This window comes from Mercenaria mercenaria, chromosome 16, assembly GCF_021730395.1.
Source record: "Mercenaria mercenaria strain notata chromosome 16, MADL_Memer_1, whole genome shotgun sequence".
NCBI classification, from domain to species: Eukaryota; Metazoa; Mollusca; class Bivalvia; order Venerida; family Veneridae; genus Mercenaria; species Mercenaria mercenaria.
In genome coordinates, this window is record NC_069376.1 from 24,809,342 (window position 1) to 24,824,558 (window position 15,217).

The 15,217-nt window shown below is 35.7% G+C and overlaps 2 protein-coding genes across 6 annotated transcripts in view; both read right to left on the reverse strand.

The window, feature by feature from the left end:
• Positions 1 to 744: 744 nt before the first annotated feature.
• On the reverse strand, positions 745 to 2,478 carry LOC123540145 (L-xylulose reductase-like). Its single transcript, XM_053526413.1, has one exon. It carries the CDS (start codon positions 2,254 to 2,256, stop codon positions 1,498 to 1,500), a length of 759 nt encoding a protein of 252 aa, XP_053382388.1. The 5' UTR covers positions 2,257 to 2,478; the 3' UTR covers positions 745 to 1,497.
• A 5,565-nt stretch (positions 2,479 to 8,043) lies between these two features.
• Positions 8,044 to 15,217, reverse strand: part of LOC123541031 (tudor domain-containing protein 7B-like) — a 68,275-nt gene continuing 61,101 nt past the window's right edge. For all 5 annotated transcript variants that reach the window (XM_045326380.2, XM_045326382.2, XM_045326379.2 and 2 more), the window contains one exon: positions 8,044 to 13,288. In XM_045326380.2, coding sequence (XP_045182315.2) covers positions 13,080 to 13,288 — 209 coding nt within the window. In that variant the 3' untranslated portion in view covers positions 8,044 to 13,079. The remainder of the gene's footprint in view (positions 13,289 to 15,217) is intronic.

Sequence of the window (15,217 nt, forward strand, 5' to 3'; positions counted from 1 at the left end):
TTACAGTTTAACTCGTCCTTTTAGTGAAAGTCTGGGAAAGCATCTGTTGAACTTTTTGTTGAAAACAAAAGTTCTACCATGAAATTATTGCCTGCATATGTTTTTAAATAGAAAATATCTACATTAATGTTACATTTCGCCCTGTGAAAATGGCTAAATCTAGGTTTGTCTTACCCAGAGAGAAAGATGTCGTTTTTTTACATGATATTTGCTTTGTTGATTCAGAGTATTTAGAACAATAAAATTAGGACATATTTTGATGAAATTAGCAAGTCGAAGCTGTAAACTGTTACCTGAAAGTACTTTTTTATGATAATGCTTTGTTTTTCACCATTTAAATGCGTGTTAAACCTAGAGTTTTTTTCTGCAGTTTTATCTAAAAGTTTTCCAACATCGGATTTAAGATTAATTAATTTTTGGAGTTTTAACAAAATCTCGTTTGAGTCATTCTTTGAGTGCAAAAAGAATGTTTCTTTATGTAGAAATCTGACATTATAAACAATATTATAATTATGGCTCAACAATATTAAGAAAAGTGCCAGCTTTCTAAAGACATTTTATTTATTCAAATCCAACAAAAATCGGTCCTTTGGTAAAGGTTTGAAGTTACGCGGTAAAATATTTATACAGGGAAGTGAGCTCGAGTTCATTTAATATAATAATTAAGCATATCACCACATGCAGTCGAATGCTGTTTGCTATTAGACCTTCCTGGTCTAAGTACTGTTTTAATTTATGGCTGCACTTAAACAAAGTGGTAGGTGGGGGACTTTCATTTATAATTTTTGAATGTAAACAAAAGAAACCAGCTTATAACTGTTTAGTATCAAATAATACAAGTTACATGGATAAAATAATGTGTATTCCCAGCCCGGACAATATGAATATATAACGTGGCTCGTATACTTAAGAAAAAACAATAATGGGTCAGAAGTGAATCTATAAATAGTCATAGTAATGATCAACTTGGAATATAATGGCCATAATAGTTTTTGCCTTGATTATATAAGGGTTTGTTTATATAAGGATTTACATTTTATATGACTGTTCCAAGTAACATTCATTTACGTGATTTAATCAAATAGTTCGCCACTTTAAAATAAGAAAAAAGTCTTTTGGCAGCCATCTTGGATTTTGCGGCCATATTGATTTTTGCAATATAAATCAAAAATAAATTCGAAGCTTAGTATATATTCAATTATTATTCCAGAGCTTTTTTACAGGATACACACTCTTATTTTGTCATTTTCTTTGTATACTGAATTATGGCGGCCATCTTGGACTTAGGCTGTCATCTTGGCTTCCCAGTCTTAAATGAAGTGTAGGATATTTAACTTATATATATACTATGCCAAGTTTCATGCTTTTCACAGAAGGTGCAAATATTCGCCCATTTTTATGCACGGATTCCTTGGACTAATATAGTTATAACCGTTTATTTATGCATTCTGATTGACAATGAACTTCTCTGCACCTATAATCTCTATTCGTTAGTGTTCATATATCGGTAACGAACGAAGCCATTGCTCCGCCATCAACGACATGTATAGTTCCTGACACCATTGATGACATATCACTGAGGAAATATAACACAGGGGAAACAATCTCATCGACTTCCGCTAAACGTTTCATCGGCGTCCTGGAAGTAAATACTTTAGCGAATGGGGACCCAGATTTAATTGCCTGATTTACTCTTTCTGTTGCCACCAGGGTAGGGTTTACGGAATTGACACGGATGTTGTTGCTTCCGAGCTCCAATGCAAACTGTTTTGTAACCATATCAAGACCGGCTTTGGAAACGCAGTATGGCAATTTACTCGGAAGTGCCTGAAGAGAAGTTATACTTGAAATATTCACAATGGATCCAGAGCGTCCTGTTTCGACCATCTTCTTTCCGACCATTTGAATCACATTTATGGAGCCTAGTACATTTGTGTTGAACGATTTCTGTAGGATTTCTCGACTCCATTCTAAGCCTGGAATATTTTCCATTGACATTACAGCCGCGTTATTAACTAATCCATCTAAAGCTTCAATATCCGCAAGTTTCTCGCGTATTTCCTCCCAGTTCCCAATATCTGCCACTATTGGATGAATGCCAGGATGTTCCGCTACTAAACTATCTAGCGGCTCTTTGGAACGGCTTAAAGCATACACTTTGCTCCCGTGCTTTGCAAGTTTCAAAGCGATTGCGCGTCCAATTCCTTGCCCGGCACCAGTTACAAGGTATTTCTTTCCTTTAAAGTCGAAAGACATAATGGATTATTTTATTCGTATTAACCTCGTTAATATATCAGTCCACTTTGACAATAACCGTTTCAAAATGACCTTTTTGATAAAGTTTAAGGACTTGATAATAATGATTGTTACACAATCCAACGGGAGATATACCACTACATGTAAAACGAGAAATGGTTAGCTATCGAGGATAAATGTCTCGACTTTGTTCGTTTTGTAACTGTTATGACGGCTAAAGATGTGATGTATATTGTTTAGACGGAATAAAATTAATTTCAACTAGATCTAAGCCTCACAAACATTATTGGTTCATCCGAATTTGGAACCACCCTGATTTTATCAAATATAACGTATTTAGATACATATGTGTATGCACATTCGTGAATAATTCAAAATAACTTCCTTTTTAAACATTTTCTTGAAGACATTTGCGAAGGATATATATTGCAAGGTAATTTAGTACCTCAATCATTTCTTCAGCTCACATTTTTCTTAAGAAATGAATGTTGTCATATTGTCTCAGTTGACCAGACGAGTCTGTTTTTTTTTCCTGTTTCGGTTGCAGGTCAAGACAGTGGAAAAAATCATTAAAGCTGTTCAGGGGCTCAAACAAGTATCATTTGTATTAAATGCGCAGTTCACAGTTGTCTAGTAAATGGTTAAATGAATTTTTGTTATGCAGCAGAACATTTAATTTTCACATTTTAGTGCTCGATTAAACTAAACAGCTCACAATCTTTGCATCGGGAAGTGAAGCTAAATTAGTTTTTTTTTTTTTTTTTTTTTTGTTTTTTTTTTTTTACATTGGACAATACAAATGTTATCTTTAGCCTTGGTACACGTTGAACACTTACTTGTACCATACACATTCCAAAAAAGGACACCAGGCAAATGGCGTTTTATAAATTACAATGTACCTGTTAAGGTTATAACACACTAAATAGTTGTTGTTCTTTATTCTATATAAAAATGACTTATTTCCAGTGGCCACAGCACTCATCAGGACCCGTTTTGAATGTCTGTAACCTACATTTTCTTGAAGAATATTGTCAGTGCTAAATAAAAATCAGAAGAAAAGTGGGGGTCATGTTTGATGCAAGAAAAATAATTTCAGTCAAACACACAAACTGCAGAATCAGCCAAAAAAAAATGAGACCCCAAATTATACTGGTGGTGTATGATCTAGGTTTCCATGAAAAATTTTGACATGTTGTTATTTCATTATGAAAATGCTACTTACATGTCAAGCATAGATCTGTCATGTGGTTTTAGCAAAAAAAATCAAAGGCCTGAATGGCCTGAGTCGGCTAATGACTGATGTACTGACAGTATAGTCTACCAGTTTCAGTTTGTTTTTAGTTTTTTTTCTTAAAATTTCATAACACAGCTCGATATTTACCCAAAATATTATATCCGGATACGATTACACTTTTCTCCAGTTTGAACAATATATTTTACAAATTGTGATGATACGAAGACATTTAGCAGCATTTGGCAGTATCTGACATTGAAGTTTACGGTTAAATTACCTCTTATTTAAATCTTTTCATTAAAAAGTTGTTTCGTTTCGCCAAACATGAGTTGAGTCATAGAAACATAGACGATCTACTTTCGATTTCAAAAACTACAAGAAAATACAATTTAATGTTTCGCCGATTTGTTTATTTCTCGAAAAATAAGAATTAAAATCATTTTTAATATCAGTAGTAACTAAACAAACCAGTAAGAGCTTCTTCTTCCGATAATTTATCCGTTTACTGACTGCAAAATTCAACCCACGCAAAGTTTATAGAAATCATACGATGCGTGTTTACGTTCAATGTGGGAGAATTAAGGCTGATTGGCTATGTTACCTAACGCATCCAGACGATTCAGATTTTGTTTTTAAAAAAGCATTGTGTGCGTTTCTGTAATTTTATATACGTTTTTATACGCTTAGAAATTATTAGACATGCGTATTTGCATTATTTCTATACGTAATTTACGCTAATATGCATCTTATCTGGAGCCCTGCTGGAACTATTTTTTGTCTTTCGCTGGATGTTACCCAAGCTTTGTAAGCCTGCGCAATTCTTAAAATGCACATTTATGCTTAATGAGTTACATTCGAGAATTGCACAATTACAAGTCATAAATATGACAGATTACATCGTATATTGGTCATAGCAAAGGGAATTGACGCAACTTAACTTCATTCATGCAGTGAACTGTTTGAAGTTTGAGAAATCTAATGGAACTACATCCCTTCACTGTGTTATTTGGTCCGTTTAGAGAATCGTTGGATAGCAAGGACTCGTCAAAAGGCTTTCAGCCTTTAGCCGACTCAAAAATGCAAAGAAAATAAGGAAAATAGCTCTACAGAGCAAAAAAGCTGAGGAGTATTTGTATCAGCCATTATGCGACTACCATTTTTTTTTCGCGCCATTTTTCTATTTAGTGTCTGTATGCCTTAAAGAGGCACCAGAAAAATAACTGTATTCTTTTATATTTCCATGATGGTAATTATAATGCTTTGCATGAAGAAAATGAGAAATAACAAGTATCTAGTTACAAATTGACAGGGACATATATTAGGCCAAGACAATGTGTGTAATGTCTTAACATTTTATTGAATTTCTGTAGCAATATGTACATAAATCAGTGTATTTAGTTAAATTTCGATCACATTTTGTTTCTACAGTTTAAGGTAGTTATTCATATATATTTTTGAAACTATGTTGAAAAGAGATTTACTGAATAAGTTTGCAGATGAAGTTGTCAAAACACATTTATTCAGGAAAGGCCTAAATTGTCCACCTAAAATCTTGTAGTATAGCTGTATTTTGAGAACGATTTTCATGAAGATTTTGTTGGTAAAAAAAGTAGGTCACTAGGTCGTGATGGGTCTTTAACGTTTCGGTTAAAATGATAAAAAAGCATGTGTATTGTATTTGGCGGGCAGTTTCTAGAAAAGAAAACTTTAAGCATAAGTTAGCTGATTGCTGGTAGAAAGTACAAATAATTCTTAGAAATACTAACTGGTTTCGTGTTTAAATCATTGATACCTACCACTCTATTAAATTTTGTAACGGCAGAATGTTTTATCAATTAAGTTTTGTCCAAAATCACTTTGTTTTCTATTACTATTGGTCACATATTGTTACGTTCTCAACAAAAAATAAGGTTGGCCTAAAGTATTTTGTTACTGGTTTCGATGGAATTTCCGTGATTTACTCAGAAATGTTAATCACCATGTTTGCCTGTTATTTACAGTTTCAACACTGTTAATCAGAGTATCAAATTTGACCTTTATCATTTTTTTTTCAGTACTAGTCATCAAAGTTTTATTAACGAAAATATCCAGTAGTGATTGCCTCTACTATGTACCTTGTGTAATTTTTAGATTTTGCTACTTATATCAAATTCATTTAGACCATGGCAACATCTGATAATATTATGTAAATTGTGACTATATATATTTACTTGCTTAATTTCATTGTGTCGCTGATAATCTCTGTTAACAACTGAATACATGTATAACTTGTGTGCCTTGATAGATGTAACTTGTGTAACCTGTAACATTGCCATTTCAATGATTTCAATTACATTAGGAGCAGGACAACAGCTGATAATACAATGTAAGTTGCAACTATGTTTAGTCACTAAATTACAAGGTGCCTCTGATAATCCCTGTTTGCAACTGGATATAACTTGTGGCTTGATAACTATGTATCTTGTGTAATTAGAACTGTAACACTTGTTCCATTATAGCTTGTCTCTTAAAACATGTAACGATTATATTAAAAAAAATTGTTACTATCTCCACGTTTTTGGATCCATTGAGACCCTGACAACATCTAATAATACTATGTTTACAAATTGTAACTATTTTTCATTTACTAAATTTCATTGTTCCTCCGATAACATCTATTAATAACTGAATATAATTTTTTAAACATATGACACGTTCTATTTCACCACATTATAGACCATATGTTTATTTACAAATGTGAGAAGTTTCATTAGAATCTACATTGTAGAAACATTTTTGGTCACGAGAATGATACAAGTAAAATTTTAATGCAGAGCATCAAATCGCTGGAGAACTGAATTTACAATAAGGCAAAACAAGAGCTGTCACTTCAGACAGCGCGCTCGACTATTTCGATGCTGGATAGTAAAACTGGGCACATCTGAGGAAGCTGGAGCTGTCAATGGAGTGTTAAATGACTCCAATGGTAGATGAAGATATTGCACAATAGCTCGAGTCTGTGTCAAAAATATTAAGTAATAAAAGGTGTCATGAGTGTGTTGTACTTAATACCTATGTATATGTTTCAGGTTTCGTACCAAAGCTATAATTATTTTATAAGAATTTGATTTAGTTATTTAGTGCTAAATAGTAAGATTTTAGTCTTTATACTTGGTCAAAAACACCTTATACCATGTATACAGGCGAGGTCGGCGGCAGTGGCTCCCAACGTGGGACCGTGACGGCATTACACTGGTTAATCTCCAACACTTGTAATTGGTTATATATTAAGTACCCGCTGAAATTAGAGGACGAATTTCAAAATGGTGGGGAAATATGTCACGGTATAGAACTTGAGTATTAAAACGGGGAGAAAATTGTGCAACTAGACCGGGACTCGAACCCGGGGCCTCGGAATACCGAATATCTATCCGGCTGCCTACACATTTAATTGGACAATGTATGCAGTAATCTATTTTCCTCTGACTTCGACAACATTTTGCTTTTAGAAGGAATTCAGTATTGCCTGTTTTACAAACAAACGCATCGTGTACATAACTTTCAGTAAAAGAATTGTATCATTTTTCTAAGACCCTGTCTTATTTCCTATTTCTTTTATGTAATCAACAATATTTTTTTTTTGATTTAACGTCGCACCGACACATGATAGGTCATATGGCGACTTTCCAGCTTTAATGGTGGAGGAAGACCCCAGGTGTCCCTCCGTGCATTATTTCATCACGAGCGGGCACCTGGGTAGAACCACCGACCTTCCGTTAGCCAGCTGGATGGCTTCCTCACATGAAGAATTCAAAGCCCCGAGTGAGGCTCGAACCCACATCGATGAGGGGCAAGTGATTTGAAGTCAGCGACTTTAACCACTCGGCCACGGAGGCCCCTAGCAATATTTTAGAATTCCATTTAATTTCTACTCCAATTCAAAGAACTACTAGAAGCCATTTCTAAAATCATTTTTTGTCAAATTTTAATAACTTCTCCTACCAGCTGCAGAATCCTAAAGCATATCAAATATAGTCGCTGGTTTCTACGGGAATTTTCCATAGAGTTCCATATAATATTATGAAAAATTACGTGAGGTCCTTATATTTCAATTGAGTCTACGAATAATCAAGCACACAACCATATCATTTTTATTTGCTGATCTTTCTAAATATATTCTGGAGTTTCGAAAAATCAGGGTTTAATCAGATTCTACAATGTAGAAAAAAATCGACCCGAATGTGCAGAACTACCTTAGAGCAATATGACCAGCGCATGACCACTTGTTTAATATTCATAGTACCCATTTACCAAACTGCACATTTTAGGTGAGAAATGCAAGATTACCCTCATTACCATGGTACAGTATACCTAGGGGTAGGGTATAGCATGTACAACTTTTTCTTTCATGTATGGTGCGGCCGTGTTACTGGTTGTGCAGCTGTTTAAGTCACGACTTAGTATTTGTTGGTAAAATTAATACTGGTGTATCATGTTATGACAATAAATGTATAAACCAAGTTAGGTAAAGCCTGATCCACTATTTCAAGCAGATGGGAATAAAATAAAAGTAGTTAACATTTCAGTATGTTTATTTCCACTTTTAATATCATTGGAAGTCTAAAACAAGTAACAAAACATTGTAATTGTCAAAAAGCAAGTGCTTGTGTACCAAGTTTTGAAATTAATGCAGAAATTCTTAACTACCTTTATATTTCAAACATAACAAATGCATCTCTGTTAATCTGCCAGAGAAGCACTGTATTTCAGGACTGCAAGCTCCCCTGTGTATCATTAAGATCATGGACTTTCTCCAATGTATATCCTTCTCATGATTTTGAAGTTTTTGAGAAATCAATTCTGCAAGTTTAAAGAAGACTGTTTTGGCCGTATAATGAAGGCAGTCATAAAAATACAAAAAAAAGCATTAAACAAGTTGTTCTTCGACGTCTGTACAGAAAGGGAAACTGTCTTCCTAAGCCATGATCAAGAATAATGATCTCGTATTAACCCTTTTAGGGATGGTCACTTTCTTTCCTGTTGTTTGTTTATCTCTTTCAGACCCAAAATACTATAACAAAAACTAGAGCTGTTTTTAAGGAAAGTGCACGTCTCCCACAACTGCCTAATCATTTGAATAGTAGTACATAAGTCAACCATGCACCAAGACCTCAACTGCCTTATCAGACTTTGAGTGCTTTGATTATCAAGGCCCATAATTACGAAGTGCCTGGACTGATTCGGATAGTTATTGAACTTGGCTGAGGACTTAATGGCAAACACAATTAGTTCAAGTTTGGTGAAGATCGGATGAGAAATGTTTGACAAGATTTTTGACAGACAGACAAACTGACACACACAGATAGGAGTAAATCAGTATGTCTCCCACTACACTGTGTGGTGGGAGACGTAATTTTACTTTCTCCGTACGCAGTTTGACAGAGAATTCACAGATCACACAAAGAAATAACACAAGAAGTCGGGACAGTGCTAAATACAGGAAGATGATTGCTCATACATTGTTGCAGGCAATATGGTGCCTCAAAAGACACTCTTGGTACTAAATATGTTTACTTTGAAACCTTATAAGTTTTATAATAAAAAGCAATTTCTCTACTAACAAAGGATGAACAAGGCAAACATACCATCTTATTTTTAATTTCATAAAAAAAAATGAAGAAATATTTATAGTAGATGTTTCAGTGACTGCCCTTTTTCAGTGACCTGATTATCTGCACGCCCTTCTCTTTTTTCAACAGCTATATGACATCGGAGGTGAATGCAAATCTCTTATGCAAACAAATAGTCAATGCCAGAAAGAAAAAATGCGCTTCAAAGATGCATGTATCTTATTAATATGGTATTTTTACACATTTTCATTTTCTCATTACTTTTTATACCTACCCATAAAAAGCCCTAAAATGAATCCAAAGTGCAAGTATTTACATTTTACCGGTGACAGCCATTTTCTGTCATCAGCTTGATCAAAGTCACATGACCTAAACAAGTACCGCCTATTTTTCCATCTAAAGGGAGTGCCCAAAAGTAAGTACCAATCTTATATTTTTGCTTGGTATTCTTTACGGCCATCATAAAGCACTGAGGACTTTAATCAATAATTTGGACATCTTTTCAGGCACAACCAAGGAAGATTAGTATGGAAAAGATTTCCTAGAGGTGTTATTCTTCCTCAATGACAAAATTACAGCATACCGTGTTGTAATAAGAGGACAATGTATCAGTCAAAAGAGCTGCATTTACATGTGGAGTACCTCAAACTACCTTATTACAGAGTGTTTTAGGCAGAGTTAACTCAGCAACTACCTCATCAGGCATGATGTAATATGCACAAGCTCCATGTGAACATATGATTTTATACAGTGGACATGTTTCAAGCCATATGTAGTATATTATTCATGACCTCTCAATGCATAGTTGTAACATGTACTAGTAGTCATTAGACAACTGATTTGTATATATATGTATGTGAAAGCAATGTGAATCTTTAATAGTGTATTCTGTTAAACATCTATTTCTATGACAGACATAATAATAGTACAAGCACTTATAAATTTATTCACATTAATCAAACTTCAACAAGCAGAGTTGAACCAGGAAGAAGAGTGTCTTAGTGGAACACCTGAAGTCAATGGCCAAGACAGGATATGGAAACACTGCCAGTGAAATTGTTAATATGGCCTCAAATTATTTAATCAACTTGGGGAAACTTGAGGAAGGACACCATTTCACACAGTGGTTTAGAGGCTTCTTGAAGTGCTGCTCTGAACGAGCATTACTAAACCTATAGCTCTTGCTAGTTAAACAGCTAAAGCTATATTGCAGAAAACAGTCAGTAGGTACTTTGCCAGACTTGAACATGTGTTGACTAATGTATGGTCTGAGAGGCAAACCCCACTGTATTTATATTTAATGATGAAAAAGAGAAACAGACCCAGCATCCACCACCCTACATTGTAAGCAGTGATAAGTCGAAACCTGCAGTTACTTCTTCAAGCTCATCTATCACCACCATTCTTGGCTGTGGAAATGCTCTTGGTACCATGTTCCCACTGTTATATATATTCAAGGGCATGTGATTCAGGGAAGAACTACTCACAGGAGCTATCTGCAGGTCACAGGGTGTAGTAACTGATAGTGGTTGGTTGAATTCCCAGTCCTTTCTGCAGTTTCTTGATACGCTTTTTCTTTAGTATACAAAAAGGGACAGTGAAGACCAGATGGTTCTCATATTAGATAGATATAAGACACATATTGCTATACCAGTGATAGAATGGGCATAAAACCACAACACTGAACTGTTTGTCTGCACATACGAGCCACATTCTCAAACCCCTTGATGAAAGCTGTTTTGGGCTATAGCAGAGAATATACAAGAACAAGTGCCATAAATTCATTTGTGAATACACTAATATCACCAGATGCAATATTTCAGACTTATCTTCACAGGCACATGGACATGCTTTATCTGTTCCAAATTTACAGTCCTCTTTTAAACATACTGGAATCTACCCCTATGACCCATCTGCCAATGAACAGGAAAAACTATCTCCTTCGACAGCATTTGAACCACCCAAACCATGTCAGTCAGGTGCAGTTCAGTCAGTCCCATGTGATCCATCAGATGTTTTCATACAGCGCAGGGTGAGGTAGTTTTAAAGAAACAAATTTTATAAAAGAAAGAAAGAAAATAACACATTAAGTAAAGCTGTAAGTGGCACCTGTATTACAGATGAAGACGCTGTACAAAAAATAAAAGTTCACCAAATCACTCAGAAAAAATCAACAAAAAGAAATAAAATGATCAAGTTATAAGCAGATGTCAAAAAAAGCCATTGGCCTCTAGTAAAAGATCAAGCTACACTATTGAACTGGTAGCTGGCCCATCTGGATTGCAGGTTGTTTCTGTATCTCATAGTGAATCAGCATGTTAAAGTGAAATTGCAGAGGAAGAATAAGAGCTGTCACTAGTGCTGACAAATGTCCCCACAGCGCCTTAACCTTTGACCTGGTGACCCAAAAGTCAATAGGGGTTGTGTACTCAATAAGCACTATCAGCATGTGAAGTTTAAAGGTCCTGCATGCAGTGTTTTACGAGTAAAGGGCCTTCATGCAAAAAGGTAACACTGGCCCCTGTGACCTTGACCTGGTGACCCCAGTCAGTAGGGGTCGTGTACTCAATAAGTACTATCAGCATGTGAAATTTGAAGGTCCTGGGTGCAGTCGTTCGCGAGTAAAATGCCTTCATGCTGAAGTTAACGTTGGCCTTCATGCAAAAAGTTAACGTTGTGATGAACGAACAGACGGACAGTTGAAAACTAATATGCCTCCCTTCGGGGGCATAAAAATGTTGTTTGTCACAATTTTAACCAGAGCAGCTCAAACACTGTGTTTTACTAGCCATTACAAAATGCAAACACTGGACACATCTAATTTACTGCTGCAAAGAAAGTGATTATATTAGAAGGCATGACAAATTAATTATCTGTCTCTGATTCCATTGAAAATACAGTAAATATGTTACTTGGCAGTTCATAGTTTCAACTTAACTTGGGTGTTAAATTTTGTTTACTTAACATTTTGTAACTTTTGCACACACACTGTATTATGGATAATGTCAAAGGTCACGGAAAACCACCCATTAATTTCCTGTGACCAAACTCATAGAAGTCATTAAAATGGCAGCTTCCACTGTTTATCTGAAAGATGTTGAAAGAATTTGGTGTAGATCAAAGCATAATGAAGTGAACTAAAGGTAAGGAATTTGTATAAGTTTGTTTTTAAGATATTTAACCAGTGTAAAGAGATAAGATAGTAAGGTCACCGAAACAGGTGCATCCACCACGATGATTTCTTTATTTTTACTTACTGACAGTATTTTTCAGACTTCACAGATCTAGAACTACAATGATTTTTTTTTTTTTTGATTTAACGTTGCACCGACACATGATAGGTCATATGGCGACTTTCCAGCTTTAATGGTGGAGGAAGACCCCAGGTGCCCCTCCATGCACTATTTCAATAAATAATGTTAAGCATTCATTCCTGTAATCATATCTAAATGAAAATATCCTATCGCTTACATTAAATATGAATTCATGAAACTTCCCACTCCATCACTTAAAAACTTTGGTAGTCAGTAACATGACAGCAGATAGACATATTACAACAGCACTAATATAGCACTTAACTGCTTTGTTAAATAATATTAGCACGATCAATATTTCTTTCTGAAATGATCTTTGAAAAAAAGAAACAACACTTGTCTTGAATTTCATTTAAAACTGTTCAATTAGTTTTCTATCTTTGGTATCAACTGCAAACAGTGTACTAGTAGATACATCACACATTACAATTAATTTCAAACTTCTTAAGTTCCTTTCAGATAAGATTATACAGACAGACCTTAACTTCTTGCTCTCCTTATAAATCTCATGGTATTGACTAAAATCCATTCCAATCTGACTGTTATGGCACTGAAGCTTTAAGAAACCAATTTTCAACAAATTCAAACACACAACAGTCCCCTGTTACAGTAATTGCTTGTTATTTTTCACTCAGCACTATGTATTCTTGAACCCAAAGTCAATATTTATTTCAGTTTTGCATACTGCAACTGGACAAGTACTTCGTCGATACAAACATCCTGGGATTCGTTTGACGTGTCTATAAGTCTGAGATTTACAAAACCGGACGTTTCATCCTTTCCTTGAACTAAACCGATCAAGTCTTTCTCTCGAGCTAGTTCTATAAATTTATACTTGGCTGCCTCATACCAGTCACCAGACTCTGGCAATATACCTGTAATTGATAATAAGCGAAAATGAATAAACTAGAAAATACAAATCAAGAATCCTAGATTTCTGACCCGTTCTATGCTGATCACCAAAACTTACTACTGGTAGCATTAATTCTACCTACTGATCTAGAACTGAAAAAGTCCCAAGAATACAAATACGGAATTGCAAAAGTACATGTTGGTATCAAAATAACCCTTCAAGAACATTATTTTTCAAAGCCGATATAGCATCAGACCTCAACCTAAGGTTATAAACAAGAGCTCGTCAAACACGAAATGCCCCCCTTGATGCATTCAGTAATTGCCAAGGAACAGAAATTATTTGCTCACTGTAAACAAAATTCTACTGTTCTGGTTCAATGTGACATTTACCTTTGACCTATTGACCTCAAAATCAATAGGGGTCATCTGCTGGTCATGATCAACCTACCTATTAAGGTTAGTGATCCTAGGCCCAAGCGTTCTCAAGGTATCGTCCTGAAATGGTTTAACTGTTCCTGGTCAATGTGACCATGACCTTTAGCCTACAGACCTCAAAATCTATGGGGGCCATCTACAGGTCATGACCAACCTTCCTATCATGTTTCATGATCCTTGGCCCAAGTGTTCTCAAGTTATTGTCTGGAAACGGTTTAAATGTTCCGGGTCACTGTAACCTTGACCTTTGACCTACTGACCTTAAAATCAATAGGGGTCATCTGCTGGTCATGATGAACCTCTCTATCATCTTTCATGACCCTTGGCCCAAGCGTTCTCAAGTTATCGTCCAGAAACCGTTTAACTGTTCCTGGCCAATGTGACCTTGAACTTTGACCAAATGACCTCAAAATCAATAGGGGTCATCTGCTGGTCATAATCAATCTCCCTATCAATTTTCCTGATCCTGGGCCCAAGCGTTCTTGAGTTATCGCCCGGAAACCGTTTTACTGTTCCTGGTCACTGTGACCTTGACCTTTAACCTACTGACCTCAAAATCAATAGAGGTCATCTGCTGGTCATGACCAACCTCCCTGTCAACTTTCATGATCCTAGACCCAAGCAATCTTGAGTTATCATCCGGAAACCGTTCTGTTCTGGGTCACTGTGACCTTGAACTTTGACATACTGACCTCAAAATCAATAGGGTCATCTGCTGGTCATGACCAACCTCCATATCAACTTTCATGATCCTAGGCCCAAGCGTTCTTGAGTTATCATCCGGAAACCGTTTAACTGTTCAGGGTCACCGTGACCATGACCTTTGACAAACAGATCTCAAAATCAATAGGGGTCATCTGCAGGTGATGACCAACCTTTCTATCAACTTTCATGATCCTAGGCCCAAGCGTTCTTGAGTTATCATCCGGAAACGGATTGGTCTACATACAGACCGACCGACCGACAGACATCTGCAAAACAATATACCCCTCCTTCTTCGAAGGGGGGCATAATTACATGAATTTTATTGAGAGCTGTCGCAGACAACAGCAAGCTTGACTATTTCGATGCTGGATAGTGAAACTTGGCACATCAGAAGAAAACACAGCTGTCACTGGAGTGTTTAATGGCTGCAAAGTGGATGAAGATATTGGACAATAGTTTGTCTCAGATGTATTTAGTAGAAACAGAGATAAAGTGTATCAAAACATTAACTAAATATAAAAGGGACATAATTAATGGAGAATTTCTGAACCATGTATCATATCATGTGACTAATAAGGTGGAACAACTATTTCAAGTTTGAATCAAATCCATTCAGTTTTGATTAAGATACAGTTATAGTACATCACAACTGAACCTGAAATGATGAGAAAATGCCTCAAAACTTTAACCAAGCTGTGGACATTGAATGGGTGCCGATGTGGATGCCATGCTGAGTAAGATAGCTCTCCTTATACTTTTTATAGTCAAGCTTTAAAAATGCTTTAAAGAACTTTGGCAAAATATTACTT